Source organism: Garra rufa, chromosome 7, assembly GCF_049309525.1.
Source record: "Garra rufa chromosome 7, GarRuf1.0, whole genome shotgun sequence".
Classification (NCBI taxonomy): Eukaryota; Metazoa; Chordata; class Actinopteri; order Cypriniformes; family Cyprinidae; genus Garra; species Garra rufa.
In genome coordinates, this window is record NC_133367.1 from 7138068 (window position 1) to 7150635 (window position 12568).

Here is a 12568-nt window from a genome sequence, read left to right on the forward strand (position 1 = left end):
ACATTTTGGAAGTTCAAACTCAGGGCACCATAGAAGTCCACTATATGGAAAGATATCCTGAAACGTTTTCCTCAAAAAACATAATTTCTTTGCGACTGAAGAAAGAAAGACATGAACATCTTGGATGACAAGGGCATGAGTAAATTATTCTGGAAGTGAACTAACCCTTAATTGCTTCCCATTTGGTCTGAGGTTGTCCATCAAACACTGGGCTGAGATGCGTCCGAGAGCGTCTTTGGCTCTTTCCCACAGTTCAAGTGTTTATTGACTTTCTTGTTGGAGATGATGATCACTATGGGACAGACGGCGGCGTACAGAGACGAGAAGAAGATCCTCAGATCTGAGATGAGCGAGGAGCCCAGCGTCTGAGGCACGGTGAGTGTATAAACCCAGAGTCCGTTGTCCACCCCGTAGAACAGCACATAGAGCGTGACCAGGGTCACCACGGTCATAGCGGCGCGCCGCTCCGCAGACGGACCCTGCCTCGCCCCGCCGCCCCGCAGACCCTTCACCTGCCGGCTGTGGCGGTACAGGAACACCAGGATGACCAGGCTGGCCGTCGCCATCAGAGCCATCGGCACCACGTCTCGCCCCACTTGTGCCGCGCCGTTGGCGTCCCGCGACAGTTTGGACGGGAAGCTCAGGAAACAGAACTCGACGTTGATGCCGTTCTGCAGCAGTCTGGAGTCGTTTCGCGCCCCTACGGCGAACATCAGCGGGGCGGCGCTCATGGAGGTGTTGATCAGCCACAGCGCCAGGAAGATGACGACCAGATACTGGGCGAGGAGAGCGCGGGCGGCGGCCCAACGGGAACCAGGCGGAGCCACGCTCAAGCACTGATAGGCACTCAGGACGAACGTCAGCCAGATGGACAGAGACCGGGTCGTGCGGTAGACGAAGATGACCGCCTTGCAGCCGCTGTCGTCGAACACGTTGTAGATCTCGAACGTAGCCAGAACCTCCAGCAGGCAGCGGATGCCCACCACCATCAGGTTGGCGGAGGCCAAGTGGAGCACGATGGCGTCAGCGGGCGAGAGACGACCCTCGTGATACGCCGCCGAGACGAAGGCGCAGATGACAGCGGCGTTGCCTGGAACACCAGTCGCGGCCAGAGACAGAAAGAGCAGGCCTCGCGTCAAAGTGTCCGAGTTCATCTCAACCTCCTCTGTTCTGGCCTCCTCAGAATCTGCTTCTGTTTTATAGTCTGGCTCATGGGGATGTTCATGTTCGGGACGGTCCAGTGATTTCAGACCTGAGCTCAATTATCTGAATGATGTGCAGCTGAGTGATTCTGTCAGTCCGTGTTCGTCAAACGTTAAAACCGAATAAAGATTCAGGCTCATAGACATGTGCCGCGGTTGTGCTTTCTTTCAATCCAAACTTCCAATCCAACTCTGCTTTCTATCAGTCTTTGCCTTATTGAAGACAAAATAAATCTTGACAACATAGATCATGAAGTTGGCGCATTTAAAACAGGCATAATGATAGGAAGGTGCACGTGGATTCTTGCAATCCTACCTCACGTTAAATCTTTGATAATATATACCACCCATTCCTGCACTCGTTTCTCTCCCACTTCGCTTCTTACCTCCTATCTCCAAACTGTTCTATCATAATAAAAATGGCCAAAAATTTGATTTGCGCTCTGTTACTCACCAAGTCATGATTTATAACACTGATAAATAGCAGCATGCATCAACTAGAGGTTCAAGTATAAACACGGCTCTCATCTGTCGGCGTGTGGGTTCGCCCCCGAGGGAACCGTGGCTCGCTGGTATCACGCTACATGAAGAACTCATTAGTGCCACAACAGAAAACAGACCAGCCCAGACCTGCCGCAAAGCGTCCGCTCGTCCCAGACCTCCTCATTACAGAGCGTGTTTGCAAAGATTTAATTAGCTAATGCTCCTAATGTTTTCAAATGATCTCACGAGGGACACCATTAGCGGAAAACTTAACGTGTTGCAGCAACAGCTGCTCTCGAGAGCCAAAATGCGTTTTTAAAAGCGTTTTACGCCGACTAAAATGAAAAAGGACCACATTTGTCAGAAATGTAGAGAAACGCAAACAAATAAAGTAGATAGATGTATGAGAACAGAGAAAGAGATGCATTTGAAAGATTTCAGCGAAATCATCATCTTTTAAGAGAAAAGGAGTGATTACGATCTACCTGGACACTTTGGTCTCCTTTGTGTCTTCTTGTGGGTTTTCAAATTCCCGTCGGCTCCCACGGGAGCGTTTGAGGCTTTATATTCAGCCATGGCATTCAGATCGAGGGTTTGCACACTAGATCTCCAAATGGATCTCTGCGTCACCATCAAAGGGGTCTCGTTCCTCCTGCAGGCGGGTTTGGGGATCCTGGCCAACACTCTGGTCCTGCTGGCCTACATCCACATCATGCTGACCGACGCTCAACTGCAGCCCGTGGACTCCATCCTGTGCCACCTGGCCTTCGCCGACCTTCTGCTGCTGCTGACCCGCTGCGTCCCTCAGACCATGACCGTGTTCGGCTTGAAGAACCTGCTGGACGACGCCGGCTGCAAGGTGGTCATCTACACCTACCGCATCGCCCGAGCGCTGTCCGTCTGCATCACCTGCATGCTGAGCGTCTTCCAAGCGGTGACCGTGGCTCCGGCGGCCGGGCCGCTCCTGTCGGGCTTGAAGGTCCGGCTCCCGCGGCTGGTCGTGCCCACGTTCGCCGCGCTGTGGTTCATCAACATGGCGGTCTGCATCGCCGCGCCGTTCTTCTCCGTCGCCCCTCGTAACGGCACCGTCCCGCCGTTCACCCTCAACCTAGGCTTCTGCCACGTGGATTTCCGCGATAACCTGTCCTACGTGATCAACGGGGTGGCCGTGTCGGTGCGCGACTTCGCCTTCGTGGGCGTGATGCTGGGCTCCAGCGGCTACATCCTGGTCCTCCTGCACCGGCACGGCAGGAAGGTGCGGGGCATCCGCCGCTCGCAGGGCGCCACGATGGAGACGCGGGCGGCTAAGACGGTGGTGATGCTGGTGGTGCTGTACGTCGTGTTCTTCGGCATCGACAACGTGATCTGGATCTACATGCTGACGGAGCCGAAGGTGCCTCCGGTGGTGGCCGACATGAGGGTGTTCTTCTCCTCCTGCTACGCCTCGCTCAGCCCCTTCCTCATCATCTCGTCCAACAAGAAGGTCAAAGCCAGGATGGTGTGCGCCTCCGCGTCGGACCAGGAGGACAGCAAGGACTCAAATGCTGCCAAAAACTGAGCTTGACATAAAGCAGAGGTCTCAAACTCGACTCCGGGAGGACCGCAGCTTGGTAATCTCTAGTGATCCTGAAGACCCTCTTTGATTAGGGCTGGAGCTAAACTGTGCAGAGCTGTGGCCCTCCAGGAATTGAGTTTGAGACCAGTGACATAAAGTCCTAGATTTGTAGATTTGCGTCACAAATATTATGAGGACATTTTAACCCTGGACCACAAAACCAGTCTTGAGTAGCACGGGTGTATTTGTAGCAATAGCCAAAGATGTACAAAAGCCGTTAGGATGTTAAGTAAAGATCATGTTAGATGGAGATATTTTGTACGTTCCCCACCGCAAATGGAGTTAGTAATGCATTGCTAAGGACAACCTTAAAGACAATTTTCTTAATATTTTGTTTGTTTGTTTTTTGCACCTTCAGATTTTCAAACAGTTGTATCTTGGTCAAACCATACATCAATGGAAAGCTTATTTATTCAGCTTTTAGATGATGTACAAATCTCAATTTTAAAAAATTAACGTATATGACTGGTTTTGTGTGTTGTAAAGGGCAGCTATAGTTGCAGGTACATTCGGTGTCCACGGTATCAAGAGAAAACAGAATTTACCATTGATTAACAATGTTGAGGGTAACGCATTACAAGTAACGTGAGTTATGCAATCAGATTACTTTTCCAACTAACTAGTAAAGTAACACATTACTAATTTACAAGAAAATATCTGAGTTACTTTTTCAAAAACGTAATGCCAGTTACTTTTTGTTTTCTTTCTGTATTTTATCCCATTTTACAAACCAATGTCTTTGTGGCTGACTATTGTTGATCCAGTTCAACCATACTAATAACCAAACTTACTTTAGATTAACTAAGATTTCATTTTTCTCATTGCTGAAGAGTGTTCAACTTCCTTTTCATGCAGTTTGACTGTAGACATCACTTTACTTTTTCTTAAGCTGTAGTCTTATTTATTTCAATTTTGGTGTGGAAGGGCTTTTACGTGGTTAAAAACAAACAAGCAAACCTTGCCCAGATTTAAAAAGTAACGTAACGCATTACTTTCCAAAAAAAGTAACGCAATTAGTTACTTTTTTTAGGGAGTAACGCAATATTGTAATGCATTACTTTTGAAAGTAACTTTGTTGATCAGACAGTGTTTTAATCACGATTGCATTAGTGCCATGTGCTTTTAGCATTTATGCTAGCAAGTGGAGTTTTGGGCTAAAAAGAAGTGTTCAATTCTGTTAATAAAAGGGACAACTCTGTTTCAAAAAAGAATGAAAACTATTAATTAATTTTTGCACCCCTATATTATGTCAACATCATTTCCTTTTTCCTGGATATTCTAGATAATGCATATTTTGGTGAAAAAGTGGATGGTTCTGCAAATACATATTTATTTTTTTCATATGTAAGGAATGAATAAGTCAACTTTTCTCTCAGTTTCAAGTGATGGAATGTACGGACTGTTTGTCTAATAAAACAATAAGGATTTTTCTTGTTATAATTGCCTCATTTGTGCATAACAGAGTTGACAAATGTGACCCTGGACCACAAAACCAGTTATTCATCATCTGAAAGCTGAATAAACACGCTTTCAGTTGAAAATCTGGAATCTGAGGGTGGGGAAAAAAATCAAAATATTGAGAAAATCGCCTTTAAAGTTGTCCAAATGAAGTCCTTGGCAATGCATATTACTAATCAAATTTTTAATTTAGAATTATGTACCATAGAACATTTACAAAACATTTTCATGGAACATGATCTTAATATCCTAATGATTTTTGGCAATCATTTTGACCCATACAATGTATTTTTGGCTTTTGCTGCAAATATACAAGTGCTACTTAAGACTTGAGGTTTCGCGGTCCATAGTCACAAATAATACCAAATGTATCTCCAATCCCTCTAATAAATGACCACCAGAGGACTCTTATTTTGGCGTCTGCTGAGGACTTGTAGTTTGACGGTGTTGTCGCTCGGTCGCCATCTTGGCCGCTTGTGTCTGGCTTCAGGCGCGCGCACTGAACCGACCCGGAAAACTCGAGCCGAGTCGAACTGACGGTGAGCGCGAATTTAATATGATTTTCTCTTCATTACGCTTCTGAAAATAATATCACCATCTGTTAGTAAACGTCCCTCGAGCGAGAGAGTCAGGCTGGGTGTTTACCGCAGGCAGATTCCACTGTCTTTACTGAGAAGAGTCGCTCACTTCCGCTGGTGTAGCCTGTTAGCTTCGCATCGACATTTTACGACATGAACATATATCAGAACTTTAAAAGCAAGAGCTTGTTTATGTGCGAAAGCAGGAAAGCTCTGAGTGTCATATAGTCATAGGGTTTAGTCTCCTGCTGTCAGCTCCTGTGTCTGAACCGGAAAGAGCGAGAAGAGCTTTAAACCGCGTATAAACAGAGTTCATCTTCAGACCAAACTCGCTTTCTCTGACATTGTTTTGAATGTTTCTGCGTTTAAATCTCACGGAAACACAAGAGGGGCATTCAGAACCTCTAAAATAAAGTGTATGTAATGACAGCAATACTCAACCCAATGAAAATCAAGCCCGTTTCGGGGTTTATTGATTATTTTGTGACTGTATGTTCATGTTCGGTTAGTCACTTCATTAAAAACTATGTTAGATCAAAAAAGTTTGTCAAGACTAACTCTAGGTCAGCTTAAGAAAGCCTAGGCTCTAAATTTAAAGCAACTGTAAAAGCGTGAAGTTTGAAAATCTCGATTATTAAGCAAGATAGATGTTGTTCACTTGTTTCTAGCACTTTAACCTGATTCTAATGATGCTAGCATTTTGTTAGCATGTTTCTACCATGATTAGCATATAGTCAAGATGTTGTAACATACTGTTAACATGTTGCTAGGATGTTTCTGACATGTTTGTAGCATGGTTACCAGGTTGTTAGCATATTGCTAGCATTATTAGCATGTCGCTACCATGTTTCTAACATGATTGGCATGCGAACATGTTTGTAGCATGATTAACATGTTGCTAGCATGATTAACATCTTATTACTATATAGTTAAGATGTTAACATGTTAGAATGTTTTTAACATGATGGTTACCATGTTGTTAGCATGATTAACATGTTTTAACATGATTAGCTTGTTGTGAACATGTTTGTAGTATGTTGTTAACATATAGTTAAGATGTTAGCATGGAAGTGGCATATTGGTAATCACATTTCTAACATGATTAACATTTTATGATGTTTCTGACATGATTAGCTTGTTGCAAGCATGTTTGTAGAATGTTGTTAGCATATAGTTAAGATGTTGTTAACATGATTAGCATTGAGGTGGCATATTGCTAATCATGTTTCTAACATGATTAACATGTTGCTAGCAAGTCTGTAGCATGATTAGCATGTGGCTAGCATGATTAACATATTAGTGTATAGTTGTTAGCATGTTAGAATGTTTTTAACATGGTTACCATGTTGTTAGCATGATTTACATTTTTTTAACATGTTAATCATGTTTGTAGCATGATTAGCATGTTGCTAGCATGATTAACGCAAGTATATAGTTAAGATGTTGTTAGCATGATTAACATGTTGCTAGTATGTTTGTAACCAGTGTTATCACGTTGCTACCATGATTAGTATGATGTTAACATGTTAGCATGATTAGCTTGTTGTTAGGATATTTCTAACATGATTAGTTTGTTAATATGTAGCATGACTAGCATGTTGTTAGCATGATTAGTACTCTAACATATAGTTTAGATGTTGTTAGCATGATTAGCATAATATTAACTTGTTGCATATGACATGTTTGTAGCATGGTTACAATGTTGTTAGCATGATCACTGTGTAGGTAGCATGTTGTTAATCATGTTTCTAACATGTTATCATGTCTGTAGCATGGTTAGTATAAAGTTAACCTGTTGTTAGCATGATTAGCATGCTACTAGGATGGTTTTAACATGATTAGCTTGTTGCTAGCATCTATGTTAGCGTTATTAGCATGTTAGCATAGTTAGTTTTTAACATGTTATTACCGTTGTTAACATGATTAGCCTGTTGCTAGCATGTTTGTTAGCATTATTAGCATGTTAACAGTTGTTTTTATTAGCACCTTACAAACGTGTCTACTAGGGCTGGGTATTGTGACCAATTTGGCAATTCGATTCGATTCTTATTTTTATGGTTTCGATTCGATATCGATTAGCTATCAATATTTCATTTAAAATGTTAGTTTTGCAGACATGGGATCCATATTTTGATATAAATGCTGGTAACTGAAACTCTCCTACTTAAGTTTATTACTTAAATACACATCTACATTAATAATAGGGTGCACACAGTTGTTTATTTTAAACAACTTTTATTTTAAATGAACACTGTAACAAGAAGTCATAAATATGTGCATCCATTGTACACCATGTAAACAAACTGCAAAATGCACATTACTGTAAAAAATAAAAAGACTGTAAATGTGCAACAGTGAAATCTATTAAGAACTTCAAACATGTTTAAGAAATAAAACTTTTTTTCTAAATTCAAAACACTCAAAACAGGCCCATCATAAAGCCTTTGTCTGCTTATACAAAACATTCTAACTGTCCATAAAACTAACAGTTCTTAAGTACAGCCTAATCATTTTTCTGCAAAAAAAAAGCAGCTGATCAACATGTTCTGATCTGATCTAAGGCAGCTCCTTTGCGCTGTGATTAGATCACCAGCAGTTGAGAAACTCTCTCAGCAGGAACACTAGTGACACCTTCAGGACGAGAGGTGAATATTCATATCCTCTTATGTGAAGCACGTGCATTAAGAATCGATTCGGGGATTTCCCGAATCGATATCGTTGCGTTCAACTGAAGATCGATTAAAATCGGAGAATCGATATTTTTTACCCAGCCCTAGTGTCTACCATGATTAGCATGCTACTAGTATGTTGTTAGCATGTTTTTAGCATGATTAGCAGGTGGTTAACATCATTAGCATATTGCTAACATGTTTAGTATGTCACTAGCATGTTTCTAACAGGATTAGCATATTACTAGCATGACTACAGTTCAGTGTTTTTTTAATTATAATAATCTGTACTTTCTCATTCTTCCTCTTTAATAGTTGATCAGTATATTTGCTGTTTTCATAAACTCTTTTTGAATTCATGTTATTTATCAATTAATTGAATGCACTTTTAATTCTATAATTTCTACAGTAGTTTTTATTCATGTGTGTGTGTGTGCTCTTTCAGCGCAGAAATGGCTGCCATCCGTAAGAAGCTGGTGATCGTGGGCGACGGCGCGTGCGGGAAGACCTGCCTCCTCATCGTCTTCAGTAAAGACCAGTTCCCAGAGGTGTACGTGCCCACGGTCTTCGAGAACTACGTGGCCGACATCGAGGTGGACAGCAAACAGGTAAAGAGCGGGCCGTCGTCGCGGCCGGGAGCGCTTCCCGTGCGGCGGTGCTAACGCTAGCGTGTGCGTGTTTCAGGTGGAGCTGGCGCTGTGGGATACGGCGGGTCAGGAGGACTATGACCGTCTGCGGCCGCTCTCCTACCCCGACACCGACGTCATCCTCATGTGCTTCTCCATCGACAGCCCCGACAGTCTGGGTGAGTCTCACACCGCGCTCACATCCACCTCCTGCGCCGCTACCTCTGACCTTTGACCTCTCTCACCCCGCAGAGAACATCCCTGAGAAATGGACTCCGGAGGTCAAGCATTTCTGCCCCAACGTTCCCATAATCCTGGTGGGCAACAAGAAGGACCTGCGCAACGACGAACACACCCGCCGCGAACTCTTCAAGATGAAGCAGGTGTGCAGATCGTTTTTACCCTTTCACTAATGGTTGTCTTCAATTAAAGTCGAAGTGTTACGAGAATAAAGTCAAAGTGTTATGAGAATAAAGTCGAAGTGTTACGAGAATAAAGTCGAAGTGTTACGAGAATAAAGTCGAAGTGTTACGAGAATAAAGTCTAAGTGTTACGAGAATAAAGTCAAAATGTTATGAGAATAAAGTCAAAATGTTATGAGAATAAAGTCGAAGTGTTACGAGAATAAAGTCAAAATGTTACGAGAATAAAGTCAAAATGTTATGAGAATAAAGTCGAAGTGTTACGAGAATAAAGTCAAAATGTTACGAGAATAAAGTCGAAGTGTTACGAGAATAAAGTCAAAATGTTACGAGAATAAAGTCGAAGTGTTACGAGAATAAAGTCAAAATGTTACGAGAATAAAGTCAAAATGTTACGAGAATAAAGTCGAAGTGTTACGAGAATAAAGTCAAAATGTTACGAGAATAAAGTCAAAATGTTATGAGAATAAAGTCGAAGTGTTACGAGAATAAAGTCAAAATGTTACGAGAATAAAGTCAAAATGTTACGAGAATAAAGTCAAAATGTTACGAGAATAAAGTCGAAGTGTTACGAGAATAAAGTCAAAATGTTACGAGAATAAAGTCGAAGTGTTACGAGAATAAAGTCAAAATGTTACGAGAATAAAGTCAAAATGTTACGAGAATAAAGTCGAAGTGTTACGAGAATAAAGTCAAAATGTTACGAGAATAAAGTCAAAATGTTATGAGAATAAAGTCGAAGTGTTACGAGAATAAAGTCAAAATGTTATGAGAATAAAGTCGAAGTGTTACGAGAATAAAGTCAAAATGTTACGAGAATAAAGTCAAAATGTTACGAGAATAAAGTCAAAATGTTACGAGAATAAAGTCGAAGTGTTACGAGAATAAAGTCAAAATGTTACGAGAATAAAGTCGAAGTGTTACGAGAATAAAGTCAAAATGTTACGAGAATAAAGTCGAAATGTTACGAGAATAAAGTCGAAGTGTTACGAGAATAAAGTCAAAATGTTACGAGAATAAAGTCAAAATGTTATGAGAATAAAGTCGAAGTGTTACGAGAATAAAGTCAAAATGTTACGAGAATAAAGTCAAAATGTTACGAGAATAAAGTCGAAGTGTTACGAGAATAAAGTCAAAATGTTACGAGAATAAAGTCAAAATGTTATGAGAATAAAGTCGAAGTGTTACGAGAATAAAGTCAAAATGTTATGAGAATAAAGTCGAAGTGTTACGAGAATAAAGTCAAAATGTTACGAGAATAAAGTCAAAATGTTACGAGAATAAAGTCAAAATGTTACGAGAATAAAGTCGAAGTGTTACGAGAATAAAGTCAAAATGTTACGAGAATAAAGTCGAAGTGTTACGAGAATAAAGTCAAAATGTTATGAGAATAAAGTCAAAATGTTACGAGAATAAAGTCAAAATGTTATGAGAATAAAGTCGAAGTGTTACGAGAATAAAGTCAAAATGTTACGAGAATAAAGTCAAAATGTTACGAGAATAAAGTCAAAATGTTACGAGAATAAAGTCGAAGTGTTACGAGAATAAAGTCAAAATGTTATGAGAATAAAGTCAAAATGTTATGAGAATAAAGTCAAAATGTTATGAGAATAAAGTCGAAGTGTTACGAGAATAAAGTCAAAATGTTACGAGAACAAAGTCGAATTGTCAGTTTTATAGCAAAATACAATGTGTTTTTCACGCTGTATTTGCTTCAATTTAAGAAGCATATTTTCTTATTTCGGTTTTATTCTCAAAACATTTCAACTTTATTCTCACAGTATTTTGACTTTATTCATGTAATATTTTAACTTTATTTTCGAAATATTTATATTTTCACTTGAATCTCATAATATTTTGGACTTTATTCTTGTAATATTTAGCCTTTATTCTCTTAATGTCGACCTCTGCAACTTTATTCTCAAAATATTGCAATTTTAATCTCGTAATGTTACATTTTTTTATTTTATGTGGCAGTAAAACAAATCGTAATAATTGTATTTCGTTGACTATACAGATTTTACTATTAATCGGCATATTCTTTTCATTGCCTTTGATTATATTTGAAGCTAAATCAAGTATCAGTTGACCTTATTGGCAGGAGCACAAAACCAGTCTTAAGTAGGGCAGGTCTATTTATAGCAGGAGCCAACAATACTTTGAATGGGTCAAAATTATTGATTTTTCTTTTATGCCAAAAATCATTAGGATATTAAGATCATGTTCCATGAAGATATTTTGTAAATTTTCTACCATAAATAAATCAAAACGTAATATTTGATTAGTAATATGCTTTGCTAAGAACTTCATTTGGACAACATTAGAGGTGATTTTCTCAATATTTAGATGTTTTTGCACCCTCAGATTTTCAAATAGTTGCATCTCGGCCAAATATTGTCCAATCCTGACGAAGCAGCGGCGTTGTGTTTTAGCTGTGGTTTCGTGACATCTCTCTCTCTGTGTGTTTCCCGCAGGAGCCGGTCAAGCCGGAGGAGGGCCGGGACATGGCCAACCGCATCTGTGCCTTCGGATACATGGAGTGCTCGGCCAAAACCAAGGACGGCGTGCGGGAGGTGTTCGAGATGGCCACCAGAGCGGCGCTGCAGGCCAGGAAGGGCAAGAAGAGCAATAAATGCCTGCTGCTGTAAACGGACTGCGTTCGCCTCCCATTTTATTCCTTTTAACTGAATCAGTTCCTCTAGTGTTGAGAGTTTATGTCAGTATTTAACGTTTCTGTCCGGCGCGCCACAAAACACAAATATGCAACGATGACGACTTCGAGAAACAACGGATCAGGACCAAGGTGCGCTGCTCACCCGCAGACCAGACTTGAAATGCATTCTTTTGTCTTTCACAATAAGCAGAATTTGGTATGTTTGTGTATTAAAGCCTTTATAAGACTGTGTGTTTCTCGTGCTTTGATGGTCGAAAACAACATGTTTATTCCACACAAACAGATCCTGCAAATAAACATCCTGTGCACAAAAAATAAGAGATGAAAATCCAGAAGGTGAGATTTTCCTATGGGGGTTCAGGTTAGGAGAGTCCAAGGCTTTTTCAGTTTGTGGTAAACATAATTCAACTTTACACACGTGTCCCTACGGAAAACATGACTTATTTTTAAAGACACATGTTTGTAACAGCTAGATAAGCACATTTGGGTTGTGAATGTGTGCCGTTCACCATTGTACAACGTCTACCGCAGACTCTTGTAGAGAAGCTCAGAGCCGCTGGAGACGTCAAACTAGTCACTGGTTTTTCTTGGAGGGGGCTCTGGCGTGAGCGATGAGAACCGGCAGGAAGGCGAGCAGCGCGATGGCTCCGCCCACCAGAGGACGGTAGAAGATCCATCCGGCGGCGATGGTGAGCAGCGACAGCGAACACGAGACACAGAGCGCGAAGATCTTCAGCCCCACAGACACCAGCTCCCTCAGCACCGGAACCCAGTCCACTGGACGAGAGAGAGACAGAGAGAGAGAGAGAGCGTCACCATCACTGCCCTCCAAAGGTAAAGT

At 41.3% G+C, this 12568-nt stretch overlaps 4 protein-coding genes across 5 annotated transcripts in view; 2 read left to right on the forward strand and 2 right to left on the reverse strand.

Annotated features, from left to right (window-relative positions):
- Window positions 1–200: 200 nt before the first annotated feature.
- Window positions 201–1154, reverse strand: ora2 (olfactory receptor class A related 2). The gene has a single exon (XM_073843462.1). The coding sequence runs from the start codon at window positions 1152–1154 to the stop codon at window positions 201–203; it is 954 nt and encodes a 317-aa protein (XP_073699563.1).
- A 1144-nt stretch (window positions 1155–2298) lies between these two features.
- LOC141339327 (olfactory receptor class A-like protein 1) lies at window positions 2299–3243 on the forward strand. The gene has a single exon (XM_073844945.1). The coding sequence runs from the start codon at window positions 2299–2301 to the stop codon at window positions 3241–3243; it is 945 nt and encodes a 314-aa protein (XP_073701046.1).
- A 1963-nt stretch (window positions 3244–5206) lies between these two features.
- On the forward strand, window positions 5207–11954 carry LOC141339329 (rho-related GTP-binding protein RhoA-B-like). 2 transcript variants are annotated; one of them, XM_073844946.1, is made up of 5 exons: window positions 5207–5297; window positions 8451–8613; window positions 8690–8810; window positions 8884–9014; window positions 11528–11954. In XM_073844946.1, the coding sequence occupies exons 2-5, from the start codon at window positions 8458–8460 to the stop codon at window positions 11699–11701; spliced, it is 582 nt and encodes a 193-aa protein (XP_073701047.1). In that variant the 5' UTR covers window positions 5207–5297; window positions 8451–8457; the 3' UTR covers window positions 11702–11954. The 2 variants fall into 2 exon arrangements, with proteins under 2 accessions (XP_073701047.1, XP_073701048.1); XM_073844947.1 differs by having other exon boundaries at window positions 5244–5297; window positions 8456–8613.
- Window positions 11955–11970: 16 nt separating this feature from the next.
- LOC141339330 (transmembrane protein 43) overlaps window positions 11971–12568 on the reverse strand; it is a 10267-nt gene continuing 9669 nt past the window's right edge. The window contains exon 12 of the mRNA XM_073844948.1: window positions 11971–12504. Within this exon, the coding sequence (XP_073701049.1) occupies window positions 12302–12504 (203 nt within the window). The 3' untranslated portion in view covers window positions 11971–12301. The remainder of the gene's footprint in view (window positions 12505–12568) is intronic.